At 36.3% G+C, this 15,820-nt stretch overlaps 1 protein-coding gene across 1 annotated transcript; it reads left to right on the top strand.

Moving 5' to 3' along the window:
* The first annotated feature begins 1,998 nt into the window (after positions 1 to 1,998).
* On the top strand, positions 1,999 to 14,735 carry LOC110288469 (selection and upkeep of intraepithelial T-cells protein 11-like). Its single transcript, XM_021154809.1, has 4 exons — positions 1,999 to 2,166; positions 2,898 to 3,002; positions 5,767 to 5,889; positions 14,251 to 14,735. Exons 1-4 carry the CDS (start codon positions 2,025 to 2,027, stop codon positions 14,523 to 14,525), a joined length of 645 nt encoding a protein of 214 aa, XP_021010468.1. The 5' UTR covers positions 1,999 to 2,024; the 3' UTR covers positions 14,526 to 14,735.
* The last annotated feature ends 1,085 nt before the right edge of the window (positions 14,736 to 15,820 follow it).

Here is a 15,820-nt window from a genome sequence, read left to right as displayed (position 1 = left end):
CATGGAGAGGTGTTGTATTTTGTGAAATGCTTTTTCAGCATCTAAGAATATGATCATGTGATTTTTTTTCTTTGAGTTTGTTTATATAAAGGATTACATTAATGGATTTTCACATATCGAACAAACCTTACATCCTTGGGATGAAGCCTACTTGATCATAGTGAATGATGGTTTTGATGTTTTCTTGAATTCAGTTTGCAAGAATTTTAGTGAGTATTCTTGCTTCAATATTCATAAGCAAAATGGTTCTGAAGTTCTCTTTTTTGTTGCATCCTTGTGTGGTTTAAACAGCACAACAACTGTGGCTTCATAGAATGAAATTGTAAGTGTTTTTTCTGTTTCTGTTTTATGGAATAGTTTGAGGAATATTGGTATTAGGTCTTCTTTTAAGGTCTACACTAAATCTGTCTGGTCTTGGGCTTTGTTTGGTTGGGAGGTTTTTAATAACTTCTTTTATTTTCTTAGGGACTCTTTTCAGGTTCCTGCTTCTTGGCTAGGAAATTTTCCCAGACGCTAATCTAGTGTTTTTTTCTGGGAAGCTTTGGCTTTGGTCTGCTTTTGTTCTTTTAAAAACAAAACGGGTGTCTTCTCAGGCTAGCCTGATTTTCCCTGCTTTTTACCTGGGCCTTTATACTTTATAAGCTTGAGTTCTACTTTATGTTGTCTGCCATTTGGAGAAGTTTGGGTTGGTTCTTTCTCCATGCCCCATGGCTCCAGAAATAAGATTCAGACTCAAAATTATTTACAAATACCTTGACCATATAACTCTACTATAACTATACCATAACTACAATAACCCAATTATTTGGACCTACTTTCTGCTATGTGGCTAGTTACCTATGCTCAGGTACCATGAGTCTGTCTCCTCACATCTTCCCAGACCAATCATGCAATTCCTGGCTCTATTCCTGAATTATTTCTGCTGCCCAGATGCTACACCTTTTATGTCTGGCCTAATCTATAGGCCACAGGCTTTTTAGCTAACATGTTATGCATCCATACAATGCACAAGATATTCTCTCTACATTGTACTATACATGTAGATAAGGGCTCTTAATTAATGGAACTGGACTCAGAGGACAAACAAGATTAGGAAATTATTAGTCTCAGTATAGGAGAGAATTAAATGAAGGAATAGCAATAATATTTTACCGTATTAGCAAGGACTTGCTAGATGGCTAAGAAAGAAAGCCTTTCAACCTTAGTCCAATACTTAGGACTCATATGATCAAAGGAGAAAACCTGATATTAATATTGTGGGTTATATTCTATGGCAATGAGACACTTAGCACAGCTAAGTTAATAGAGAAAAGCAGAAAATAAATTTAACCTATGCGGCTACTCAGGGAAGAAAAATAATGAATCCAGTCACTCCCACAAGGTGCTAGATCTGTGTAAAATATCTATTTGGGGGAGATAAGTTCCTCCTTGAATTTGAGCCTTTTCATTCTCTGAGTATGATATCATTGGGAAAATCCTCATTTCTTTGGGAGTGCATTGTTGCAATAGTCTAATAGTCGGATTAAGGACCACACATGTGTCTAGAATATCAGCCAATTTAGGAGATTAAAGTGATTGGCTTTCTTCACAGCTGCCCAAATTTCCATCTTCCCGGTGTTGTGGCAAGAGGCCCTAGACTCCCTGAGTCTTTAATTTCCATTCTTCAGATTCCTAGATAATCCAAGTTTCAAATAATAACCAGCTATCAAGATGGGCAGAAAAGAACAATTGTAGGTGGGACAGGTGCAAGATATATCCTTTGAAAGCATTTCCCCAGTTACCTACTTTATCCAACCAACTTCACTTCCTAACATTTTTCCAATTTCAAAAAATGCCATCAAATTATGAGTTTATCAATAGGTTAATCCACTGACAAGTCAGAGGTTTTGTGGTTCAAACCTTTCAATAGTTGGATCTGGGGACTTAGCCTGTAATTTGAATCTTTTCTAGGATATATATATCCAATTCATAACACCAGGTTTTTTTCCTTCTTTCTTTCAGATGTCCTATTCAAACCACAGTATATGTCATTGATGTCAAAAAATCTTTTATGTCTTGGAATATATTTAATCTTTATACTTTTTCTTAATTTTCTCAAAAGAATACGTTTTTGTCTCAAAAAAAGACTTGTTTATTTCAGAAAACTAATGATTAAAATCAAGAAAGGTAAAGAGGTCTGAAACCATATATTCTTGAAACAGAATATTCAGATGTGATGCATACAAAATTGTGTAACCCTGAACTTTAGTGTATCTCAATACTCTATCAAAGGAAGCCTCAAAATCTTAAGAGATCCTCAAGTTATGATACTACCCTCCCTTCCCACCTTGTATAGTTCTTCAGGGGTAGGGTACAGCTGTTATTGATATTCCCTTCAAAGTCTCAGAATTCTTTCAGAGGATTCCTTACAGGGTGAAAGAAAGATAGTATAACTGCTGACATCTTGGTTTCCAAAGCAGTTTCTTCCTGAAAAGAAAGCCCTTCTCTGTGGCTCCTACAATCTTTAGGCACTTAAGAATGGAGACAAGGCTCCCACAAGGGTACAAGGTCTCACATCATCCAAATTATATTTTCATGCTGATTATGTGCTATGCAGTTGTAAAAAAAAGGGGGAAAATATTTATTATGAGATATTTTCTTTAAGTCTGTTCCATCTTCAGTCTAAATGGCCATAATCTTAGCTTCACTAAATTCTAAGTTCTATCTTTTCTAGATGTTCCTAGCCAAAACCCTAAAAATTTTGCTTGTGAGGCTTTATCCCTGATATAACTTAAACAAATGGATATAGCACCACAACTTTCGAGACAATACCTGTATTCAACATTTCTCTTGCTGTACCAATGCATTCCCGAGGACTTAACTTCCTAACTTTTTCTACTGGCTTTTTTTTTTTTCAGTTTGGAGTTATAAAACAAGATCTTGTTGTCCACTTATCTGGGAGTTCCTAGAGATAGTTTTGTTTATTGCCTTCCTCCCTCTCTACTTGAAGTTCAGGATTAAAGGTAAGTGGAACTTGAGTGGGATCTGGCATTTCCCCTCTCCTTTGTCTTCTGTTTTCTCATCCTGAAACTATTATCCTGAAACTCATTGCCTTTGAAATAACAGTAGCAGTCATGGTTTCAGTAACATTCCCATGACTTCACATGTTGTCCTTGAAATTACATGTTTTTCAAAGTTTTAGTCTTCTATCATGGCTGCTTTTGTACTCATAGTTAGTTTCCTGTAAAAGAATGAAACAATTTGTTTCTCCAGGTCTAGTCTTCATCTAATCCCTTTACTACAGACAGTCTTTTATAATGCGTAACTTTCTAATGTCACCTATTATTTACACTAAACTCATAATGTATAAACATTAAAATACCTTTGGTTTATACATTCCTTTTGAAAATTAATGAGAAAAAAGTATAAATTTTCTCATTTGATTTTTCATTTTCATTTTCCAATACCACTAAAAGTTAATATTTGATCTTCTTGAGTATATATGTATAGACTCTTTGAAAGTATGGTCAGGTTACAGCATACACTGTGTACAATATAATATCTGAGGATTTAGAAATAGCTTTCATTTCATTATGGATAATAGGAAGTATTTTATTAAAAAGAAACTGTCAAAGAAAATCAAAAGATCTAGTTATTATCCTAAAGAGTTTGCATTTATCCATAAGACAAAGTTTATCATCTGTTAGATACAGATATGTCCCTTTTAACATATATTTCAGAGTGACTGTCAATGAAACTCATGCAAATCATTAAAATCAGCCTCAAATCTCAAATAAATGAACTTAAAGGAGATAGAAAAATAGCAACATTGTATAAAGATATGGAAATTTTAATTGACTTCCAGTACTATGGAATATACTAAATACCCTAACCCAGTCTTTCTGATTACAATATATCTTTCTATCCATGTAACATTTTTTACAGCTATGTAATTTTAACATTATTTTGGCCACCAAGAAAGCAAGAATAATATTTTAAGAAAAAGAAAATATAAGTGTATATGGATCCTTTCTCTCCCATCTTCCCTTTTCCCTCCATTTTTATGTTTCTGTTAGAATAATGATATCCTGATTTTAAAGTTTATATCAGGATTAAATGGGCTATTTCTAATTGTAAAAACCCTTTTAAGGAAGATTCTAACAGAAGTATACACATTCATCTGGGGAGCCCAAAGTAGCAAACACTGAAATAATGTATGAAAAATTATTAAGTAATATTGTACATTTCATGGAATACTATGAAGAATAGAATTTAGAGACTGAGGAGATGGTTTGTGGAATTAAGAGCACTTGCTGCTCTTCCAGAGGATCTGGATTCTGTACCAGATCCTATATGGCATCTCACAACTCACTATATCTGCAATTTTAGTGGTTCTGCAGAACTCTTCTGGCTGCTAACTCATGTACATAAAATAAAAATTAAGTACATTTTTTTCAAAAGGAAAATAATTTAGAAATTATTCTCCCTTATCAACATTGAAGCTATTAACTGGTTTGAAAATTGAAGACAAAGACAATTGATGGAATTTCCCATTGGATATTGAGGTTCTGTTGTCAAATAGGCTTAGATTTTAAAATTATCAACCATGGTCTGAACTTATTGTATATATTAAACATATGAAATATATATTTTGTATTTAAAAATGAAAGAATAGGCTTAAAATACTAACAGAGAATGAAATGTATAATTAAAATATAAGAATTCTTTTAAAAGCCCAAGTAGAATTTCTATATACATTTGATTATACTTATTGAAATTGAAAAAAATAACCCAGTGCAAACATTAAATAGGAAGTCAGATATAATGAAAAACTGGACTTCAGATACCTGGTAAAATGCAGTGTGTATGTACATAGCTACCACTTATGGCATGAACCCAAGTTATGTGTCTGTCAGCCCTCATAAGAGAAGTTCCTATTTTTAGTAGATGACAATACAGATATCAAGGTGCAGAACATAAAAAGACATATGAATGGTCATTCCTAAGCAGGATATTTATAGCATACTTCCTCCCAAGTCTCATGGATCATTGCTGAAGAGGAGAAATAAAGGTTGTAAGAGTCATAGGTGGTGGATGACTATAAGGAGTCTGTTTTCTGTACACAGCAGGGCAGGTACATATATGAACTCATACCAATTGAGACAACATACACATGACTGTGAAGATTTGGGCTAGGTAAAATCCCATCATGGAGAGGTAGGTTGAGGATGAAGTTGCACCCCTATCTATGGAGGTATTAGAATTTGATAACTGCTGGGAGAAGGAAAGTCAGTTTTCTTTAAAGCTGTGGCTTCTGGTGTGTTGACTGCCTTTCAGTAAAGAACAAACATTCATTGTTACATGGGCTGTTCTTGGTGTGTGTGCTTGTAGTGTGTATACAGGTATGCTCATTGGACCCATGTATTTCCTCAGTACTCATTGTGAAACATCTTGTTTTAGTAGCTCTTGAACCAGAGAATAAAAATAAACAAGAGAATAATTTCAGATACTGCTGAATAAATGATTAAATGTAAAATCTTATCATTTTCACATATATCTCATATCAAGTTACAAAAACCCTTGGAATCACTCAAATTGTAAAATTTTGTCATAAAACCTTGGATAGGTAGCCTAAACTCTGCCCATAAAGGAAGGCTACTTAAATCCTTCTTTTACTCTTACTTGTGGACTAGGGTCCTGTGAGCTGGTTTCTTAACATATGCATATTTTCCTGTATCTATTTTACTTATTTTAAAATATGTCTATTATTTCTTTCTTTGTCCCCAGCTTTTACTTTGGATGAGGCACACATATTGTATAATAATTGGCTGTGGAAAGTATGTATAACCTTGATTGTAATGATGATACTTTTCACTGGGCTCATTTTATTTCTACTTTGGACCCTGAACCGTAAGTGAAGGTGGGGGTGGTAACTCCAAGGATCTCCATGAAACTCTAAGTCTCCTATATTTCTACCTGAATCCCTATGAATCTAATAATCTCCAATGAATCTTCACTTGGTGCAATTGGAGCAAAATAGAGGCTTGGGTTATAGGTTGTTGGTCTCTCTCTCTCTCTCTCTCTCTCTCTCTCTCTCTCTCTCTCTCCTCCATAAGCAGATTGAGGGGCATTTTAGTATTCATACTGTCTTTGCTAGGTATTCATAAATTTAGCATGTATGCTGGCTGTGGTGGACTACCTTTACTGGATTAGTTGAAATGGGAAGATCTAACTTACCTGAAACCTTCCTCATGGGGCACACTGCTGCTCCTCCTTTAAGTACTTTCTGAAGTGTTATCCTTAACTACAGGAATCCTATCAGGCTCCTCCACCACAGTTCTAGCTAGACACTGTTGAGCTTTGCCTCTTGAGAAAGTCTAATTTCACATTTTTAATTTTGAATTTTTACTGAATGCTGTTTTAAGAAAAGGGTTTTTTTTTCCTGTAACTTACCAAGACAAAGATAAGCTGAGTTAAGCTACATGGATTTTCATTTTTCCAAATACTTTCTCTAACAGGCCTTGAATGGTTACAATAACATTCAATAACGCATTTTAGAAAATATCTCCAGGACCACCCAGAGGGAAAATACACCCTGAAAGCTATTTAAACCTATTAAAATAGAGATAAACTGGATTTTCTTCTTTGGAATATTAATTTTATTAATAAAAGAATTTAAACACAGACATGAAGGGAAAGTGTGTTGCAATTTTATTAGTTTACGGTAAAAACAACAGGGCCTGCAAACTGTAAATCTTGGCATCTGCTAGCAGGGGAGATTGAGAAGAACAAGAAATACAGCCATGACTTTTGCCATGGAAACTTACAAGCACTCACATCTAGAGGGAAGACTTGTTGGGGTTAGTGAAGAATTTTTTCCCAGTTCTCTGTCCTAGCATTCCTCTACACAGGGGAGGAGAGGCCCTTGGCAGGACCAAGGGCCTCTCCTCCCATAGATGTCCAACAAAGCTATCCTCTGCTACATATGTGGCTGGAACCATGGGTCCCTCCCTATGTACTTTTTGGTTGGTGGTTTAGTCCCTGGAAGCTCTGGGGAGTCTGCTGGGTTGATATTGCTGTTCTTCCTATGGGGTTGCAAACCCCTTTGGCTCCTGTCTTAGTCAGGGTTTCTATTACTGCATAAACATCATGATCAAGAAGCAAGTTGGGGAGGAAAGGGTTTATTCAGCTTATACTTCCATACTGCTGTTCATCATCAAGGAAGTCAGGTCTAGAACTCAAGCAGGTCAGGAAGCAGGAGCTGATGCAGAGGCCATTGGGGGATGTTCTTTACTGGATTGCTTCCCCTGGCTTGCTCAGCCTGCTCTCTTATAGAACCAACACTACCAGCCCAGAGATGGCACCAACCACAAGGGGATCTCCCCCCTTGATCACTCATTGAGAAAATGCCTTACAGCTGGATATCGTGGAGACATTTCCCTAACTGAAGTGCCTTTCTCTGTGATAACTCCAGCCTGTGTCAAGTTGACACAAATCTAGCCAGTACAGCTTCTTAAGTCCTTTCTCTAACTCCTCCATTGGGGACACTGTGCTAAGTCCAAAGTTGTCTGTGAGCTTCTGCCTCTGTATTTGTCAGGCTCTGGCAGAGCCTCTCAGGAGACCTCTATATCAGACTCCTTTCAGCAAGCATTTCTTGGCATCAGCAATAATGTCTGGCTTTGGTGTCTGTATATGCGATGGATTCCCAGGTGGGGCAGTCTCTGGATGGCCTTTCCTTCAGTTTATGCTCCACACTTTGTCCCCATATTTCCTTTAGACAGGAATTTCACACATTTATATACTGTTGCTTGTGTTATGCTCTACATAAAATTGGATACTTAAATTATTGTTTGACTTAAAAAAAATCACCTAGCAACTCTAGTTAAGAACAGCTATTGTGTAAGTTAAATACACATGTACACCTAGTAAAATGGCTGCTAGAGGTAGTTGATACTATTTGCAAAATTGTATGTCAAATGTCTCAAAACATAGATTATGTAGGGTAAAAACATTAATATGTCAATATAAAACCTGAATTCATTTTCTGTGTATAAAAACTGACTATCTTAAAAATAACGTGCTTGTATAAATATTTGAAAAATTTGGCTTAAACAAGGTGTTACCTTTCATTCAGATATATTTTTTTGTTATTGTCAGTTTCACTGCTTAAGACACTGTTTCAGGAAGTCAAGGCGTGACATCCTTGATCATTTTCCCAGTTCTGGATCTGTAAGATTGTGTAAATAAGTCCTTTTTAAAATTTTTAATATTTTTATTACATATTTTCCTCAATTACATTTCCAATGCTATCCCAAAAGTCCCCCATACCCTCCCCCCCACTTAACCTGGAAGAATGACTCGATGTTCAGAACATTCTTGCTTCAGGGAACAGCCCTGCTCTTGTGACTTTATTTGGGGAATGAACTAGGAGGCTTTGCTGCTCCTAGGACCCCAGGACTGGGGAAAAACAATGACTATTTTTTTTTTCAGTTTTCCATGAGTAACTTGTGCAAAAACTTAAGTCAATAAAAGTCATGAAGATGCTATATGAAAACAGATGTACCAGACCTTAATGCTGTCAGTTAGGGAGCCAAAGTGAGAGTTTGGATAAGGGTTTATCTATCTTGTTGATTTTTTTCAAAGAACCAACACTTTCTTTCATTGATTTTTTTTCTCTTTTATTGAATTCAGCCCTCAGTTTGATTATTTCTTGCCATCTTCTTTTTATTCTAGAGTTTTCAGTTGTACAGTTAAGTTTCTAGCATGAGATCTCTGCATATTTTATATAAGCACTTAATACTATGAACTTTCCTCAGCAAGACTTTCCTTGTGTCCCAAAAGCTTGGGTGTGATGTATATTCATTTTCATTGATTCTAGAAAGTCCTTAACTTTTTTATTTCTGTTTTGACACAGTTTTCATTCGGTAGAAAGTTGCTTAGTTTCCTTGCAATATTAGACTTTCTGTTGTTTCTCTTCTTGTGAACAACTAGTGTTAATTGTGGTTGTCTGATATGATGCAAGTGGATATTTCAATCTTATCTATTTAGGCATACTTTGTGAGCAAGTATATGGAAAAATTTGGAGAAATTTCCATGAGGTGCTAAGAAGAAAATATATTTGTTGGGGTTGAAGAATTTCCACAAAACCATACAAACACTTATCTCAGTTATGTAAGAGTAGTTTATTGAATGTACATACACCCCAAGAGTGATCAATCAGGACCACAAAAAAAGGACTCAGGAGCCTAACTGTGGTTCCAGTCTTTTCTTAGGGCCATCTTTTTAAAGTAAAAAACAGGTTCATAAGTTCAGAAGGTAAGGATAGTGGCAGTACTACATTTTGGGTAAGTGAACAAAGTATTATCAGCTGAATTTTAAGATGATTGGTCCTAAGTGAGTTAAGAGGGGTAACAGACTGCTGGTGAACAGGGGAGTTTCAGAGAATTTAGATAACAGAGCATAAATAATTCAACCATAGTGTTATGGGCATTTCGGGCAATATTTAATTGTCAGCTATGTATAATTACTTCTGGGAAGTGGAGTCTGAGAACAGGAACTTAATTTCACCTTTGAGGCAAATGGAGACTAAATACAAAATAGCTTGATTTATGTTAAAAGGAACAGATTTCAAAAATATTCTTTTTTGTTTGGGTGGAGTGTATTATAGAAATTTGTTAGAGTATTTGATTTACAGCATCTGTGAGCTCCAGAATTTTTATGTTTAGTTTTTTCTGGATGACCTGTTAGTTGGTGGGACTTTGGTATTAAAGCCACCCTCTGTCAATGCAAATTTAAAGCTTTAGTAATCTTTGTTATACGTATTGGTGCCCTTTAATTTGAGATATAAATGTTAAAAGTCTTGTAAAGAGTAGTGATACAAGGAGCATTCCTCAATATAATAAAGATAATTTACATCAAGCCTATAGACAATGTCAAATTAAATGGAAAGAACCTCAAAGCAATTCCAAAAAAAATCAGAAACAAGACAAGGCTATCTACTTTCTCCTTATCTCTTCATCATAGTACTTGAAATGTTAGTTAGATCAATAGCACAACTGAATGAAATCAAGTGGATACGAAGTGGAAAAGTAAAAGAAAAATAAAAGATTCTCTATTTACACATGATACATTCATATACATAAGTGGCCCCAAAAATTTTACCAGAGAACTCTTGCAGCATATAAACACACCCATCAATGTGGCTGGAGACAAAATTAACTAAAAAAATATTAGTAGCCCTCCTATATACAAATAACAAAGGGACTGAGAAGGTAACCATGGAAACAAAACTCTTCATAATAGCCACAAATAATTCAGAATATCTTGGGTTAACTCTAACCAAGCAAGTGAAAGACGTATATGAGTAAAACTTCCTTTGAAAAGAGAAATTGAAAAGTATATTAGAAGATGAAACAATCTCCCATGTTCAAGGATCAGTAAGATCAAAGCAGTAAAAATGGCCATCCCTCCAAAAGCAATCTATGAATTTAATGTAAGCACCATCAAAATTCTAACACGATTCTTTATAGACCTTGAAAGAACAATACTTCTCTGTTAGAAACCGGCCCACAGCTCACATGAACTGGGTTTCACCTGAGAGGCAAACAGGGGCTGAAAAGAGAGGGGAACTAGGCAGACAAGAGAGAAATGGAGCCAAGACAAGGTTCCTGATCAAGGCTCAATTCATTCTTGGAGCCCAGCTGCAGGTGACCACGTGCAGGATAGGGTGTAGTCTCAGGAATAGCTGGATGGCCTCCCAACAGGTAACAGTATCTTGAAGAGGAACAGCAGCAGTGGCTGAACAATAAAGTGATCTAGGAAGGCAGGCTCCACCCTAGGTAATCTCCTTAGTGGCAGCAAAGGCTAGGGGTAGGTTACACTTCTCTTTGTATGGAAACAAACAAACAAAAACTTGGGATACCTAAAAACAATTTTGTACAATAAAAGAACTTCTAGTGGTATCACCATCTCTGATTTGAAGCTGTACTACAAAGTGACAGTAATAAAAATTCCATGATATTGGCATAAAAGCAGACAGGTTGATCAATGTTAAAAAAAAATTAAAGACACAGTCATAAAGTCACACAAATGTGGAGAACTGTTTTTTGATAAAGGAAGTAATATTGTACAATTAGAAAATAGTGAAACATCTTCAACAAATGGTGCCTGTCTGATTGGATGTCTTCATGTAGAAAAAATGTAAATAGATCACTCTTGACAAAAAGAAATTCCACATTGATCAAAAACAGAAACAGAAGAAATAGGCTACTCATAGTGGATGTGGTTAATAGAATAAATAAATTTCTGAGGGCCTAAACATATCAGTAACACTTATTAAGAGACTTCATAGCACGAAGATTTTTTTCCACAGGCTTTTTTGCCTATAATAAGATGATCTTTTTTTTTTTTTTTCAGTTTGTTTGCATGGGGGATTATATTGACTGATTTTTGTATGTTGAACTATCCCTTTATCTCTAGGAGGAAACCTACTTGATCATAGTAAATGATATTTTTAATTTGTTCTTGGATTTAGTTTGCAAATATTTTATTAAATATTTTTACAACTGTTCAGAGTTGATTAAAGGAACTTGTCTTAAGTCTTGCCATTTTGACTTTAGATTCGATTTTACTTAAACTGACCAACTCCCTCTAAGCAACAACAGTTCTCCAAACATAACTGTTGCTAACTCCCTCTCTAAGCAGCAATAGCTCTCCCAATCATGATGCCTATTCCTAACAACAAAAAGAATAAATGAACATGATTGGTTTGCCAAAGCCACTTATATTCAGTGTCAGTTGACAATGATGAAAACACTTGGGAAAGTCTATAATCCCTTTGCTCTGATTGGGAAAATTAGAACTGTAACTTGGAAAAGATGCTTGCAATTTTTATGCTTATAATCCCTGCACCAGGCCTTTCTCAGGGCTGCCAGATGAAGCAAGGCTCCAAATTCTTATATGAAGGACACGATCCATCATTATTTATGTGGTGAGAATAATAAAGGAATTTGCTGTTTCATGAGCTCACTGATGATGTTTCACCCCTCCCTTGTGATACGCAATGGAGACAGTGTAGAATATCTTTTTCACAAGGGAAACTGGTCTGTAGTTCTCTTTGTTGCATCTTTGTGACATTTAGATAGGATATCAGTGTGACTGTGCCCTCTTAAAATTAATTTGGCAATGTTCCTTCTGTTTCTGTTTTGCAAAATAGTTTAAGGAGTATTGGTATTAGCTCTTCTTTGAAAGTTGGATAGAGCTCTACACTAAAATCATCTTGCCTTGGGCTGTTTTGGTGGGGAGACTTTTAATACTGTTTCTATTACCTTAAAGGTTGCAGTTATATTTAAATTGTTTATCTGATCTTGATTTAATTTAGGTAAGTGGGTTCTATCAGGAAAATTATCTATTTCATTTAGATTTTTCAATTTTGTGGAGTTGAGGTTTGTTTTTTGTTTTGTTTTGTTTCTGTTTTTTCTGTTGTTTTTTTTTGTTTTGTTGTGTTTTGTTTTTGTTTTGGGGGTTTTTTTTGGTTTTTTGTGGGGGGGTTGTTTTTTTTATTTTTTGGTTTTGTTGTTTTGTTTTGTTTTGTTTGGTTTGGTTTGGTTTGGTTTGGTTTGGAGTTGAAGTTTTTCATGTATGACCTAAAGATTCTTTGGATTTCTGTTGTTAATTTTAATTTCTGGTTTTGTTAATTTGGATCCCCTTGGGAAGAGATAATAGAACAGATTTTTAGGAGCAGATAGGAATGTGAATAGGAGGGATAAGGTGATAGGGAGGGATGGAGAAAGGGAGGTAGAGACAGAGAACTGTGAAAGATGAGTGGATGACTCGAATTGGCATTTGGAAGCAGTGTATAAACTTAGTTCAGTAGAAACTTCAGGATTCTATGACGGTCACCCTAAAGAGGACTCCTAGTAATGGAGGATATAGAACATTAACCAGGCAGGCATTTAGCGGTGGGAGTATACCAATGCAACAAAACCTACTATCTATCATGAGTGATAGGTATACTCAGGTAATAAAGGTGTAAAATGTGTGCAAATGGCCAAGAAATTACTGGTATAATTTGAGGATTATGAGAGGAGAAGAAGCCTATGTAATACACTGCCCAGGTAGCCAGGATCTAGAAGGTAGATAGATACCCTATAGACCTAGGATAGAAAAAAATCAATAAACTGATTCCTAATTGTATCCACTCCTATACACATAGATTAGCATCTAGCCTACTTGTCATCAGAGAGACTTCCTCTGACAGCTGCTGGGCGCATAAATTGAGACCCACAGCCAAATGGTAGGTAGTTATAATGTCTATGTAGGAGATCTCAATCATATTCCTCACCTTTGGAGATCATGTACGCCTGCAGAAAGAGGGAGGGAGAATTTTAGGAGCCAAAGGTATTGAGGATACCACAGGATCACAGTTCACACAATTAACTAACATGGCTCCTAGAGACTGACAGAGACTGAAGTGGCAAACATAGGGCCTGTAAGGGTCTTTACTATGTCCTCTGCTTATGTAATATTGTTTTGGTGAAACTCCTAGCAGTGGGAAGGGGTATCTCTGACTCTTTCATTTGCTCTTGGGATGCTTTTGTTCCTAGCGGGTTGTCTTGTTAAACCTTGATATGAATGGTTTTTTCCATGTTTCATTGATATTTATGGGAGGTCTACTTTTTCTGAAAGGAATGGAGGATGAGTGGATGTGGAGGAGAATGGAAGTGGAGGTGGGAACTGGCAGGAAAAGAAGAAGAGGAAAACTGTAGTCAAGATATATTGTATGAGAGAATAAATAAAAAGAAACTTCACAGTTAATGATCATTTAGAAAAAAATGAACTGTCCCAGTCACTTTTGCCTTAAATAAGCTATAAAGCTATTCTGAAGATCTCATTTCTAAATTCAGAAGTTAAGATGGTGAGGCCAGCCATATTAAGAGATCTGAAAGCCTTATACATTCACATAACAGCACACAGGGATCTCATGGCTTTAATAATATAGAGTCCTGTGTATATACACCCAACAATTGAGATAAAATATCTGTATCTGCCAAGACTTACATATTCCAAACTATGTCAAATTCGTCCTTTAAGTCTAATGATTTTCTAGCACTGTGGTTCTTGAGTATCTCATTGTAGATAAGGACCTTTCTTTTAACATTAGTATGACAATTGTGAACAACAAGTTGCAGTGAGTGTGTGTGTGTGTGTGTGTGTGTGTGTGTGTGTGTGTGTGTGTGTTGATGTGTTAGATAATAAAATGCTTTCTTTCAGGTTGTGGTAAGATGCCCTGCTTACCTTCCATGAATATAGATATTTCTACACACGACGCTGAGCAAAACAGTTCTAAATCTGCTAAGTTCCAAGAAAATTATGATGTGGACAGCCAAATGTCCCTAGAAACTTATGAAGAAACAACATTTAATCAGGATCAAGAACGTTGTGAAGAGGATATTTTTGACCCTCTTCTGCTCTCAAGTTCAGATGCCCTAGGAACTTGTGAAGATAAAAAACTTAGTCAGCATCAGGAAAGTTTTGAAGAGGATTGAGGCTCTTCAATCTTCTTCAGACTTTAAGATTGAATTGTACTCTCAACTTGGAAACTTGACAGAGTAAAGAAAGACAGAAAAGGATAATGTTTTGAACTTTAAAATTTATATGTATAAACATATAATCAAGGGGGTATTCTGATTAAATTTTGTTCTGTCTAAAAAGTATAGATTTTTAAAAATACATTTTTAATAAAATAGAATTATACTGCATCCCCTCTTCTCTTTCCTCCCTCAAGCTCCTTCCAGGTACATGTTGCACTGTTTTTATTGTTTGTGTCTATATAGTTTCAGGGCAAAACAATATATAGATTTTGATTCCTAGAAGTATCCACATGGCCTGTGATGCATACCTTCCTCCATACCTTAAATTCAGTAAGGATTTAAATAATGTGGATTTTTAAAAAAATGATTTCTTGACAATTTTTCCTCAAGCCTGAACATGGGATTTAAATTTAAAGAAAGCATATTGAAAGCAATAAAAGCATCATTACAAAACTTTAGGGTAAAGTGTTTTGAAACAACAAAAAATAAACTTTTGTATAAACTCAGTGGTTATCAGCAAAAGAAAATATTTTACTAGCTATTGAAAATTTCTAGCCCTGCACCATCTTCAGCCCAATTTCAGTGGAGGGCCCTAAGGTCCCAAGAGAACTCTCCACACTGCAGACAACCTAGCACACCTGGGACCTTGAGATCACTAGTGAGTGGAATGCAACAACAGTTCAAAAAAACCCAGAGGGTCTTGTGCTAGCAGGAACAGGGACAAAGGAAACTTGCCTAACCAGTGGCTGGAGTTCCTTCTGGTAGATGCCACCCCTGCACCATCATGGGCGCGATCTCAGCTGAGGGCCCCAAGGTCCCCAGAGGACTCTCCATACTGAGGGTATCCTATCACACCAGGGATCTTGAGGTCAAAGACAGGCCCTAGCACACTCAGCATCTTGAGATCACTGAGACCAGTATACACAGGAGAGCACATGGGTAGCAGAAGCAACAGAGCTTCTTGGACAGAGTCCCTTCAGGTCTTCATCCTCAGCCAGGAGACCATGCTGAGACCTAGATCCCTGAACACCTTCCCTGCCAGAGTAGAGTCAGCCTCCAGGAAGGGCTCTGACCCCAGGAATCAGGAGGTAGATCTAAACTCCAGACTTCTGTGCACCTTCCCTGCAAAAAAAGAGCTTGCCTGCAGAGAGTGTTCTGACAACTGGGAGACAGGGGAGAGTTGGTCTCCAAGAAATGCTGACAGAGGCTAAAGAATCACGGGAGGATAAGCTCCAGCCAGAGACAGCTAG

Source organism: Mus caroli, unplaced genomic scaffold (genome assembly GCF_900094665.2).
Source record: "Mus caroli unplaced genomic scaffold, CAROLI_EIJ_v1.1 scaffold_14698_1, whole genome shotgun sequence".
Lineage (NCBI taxonomy): Eukaryota > Metazoa > Chordata > Mammalia > Rodentia > Muridae > Mus > Mus caroli.
Note: the sequence above shows the minus strand (reverse complement) of the source record. Positions and strands in the feature narration are given on the sequence as shown.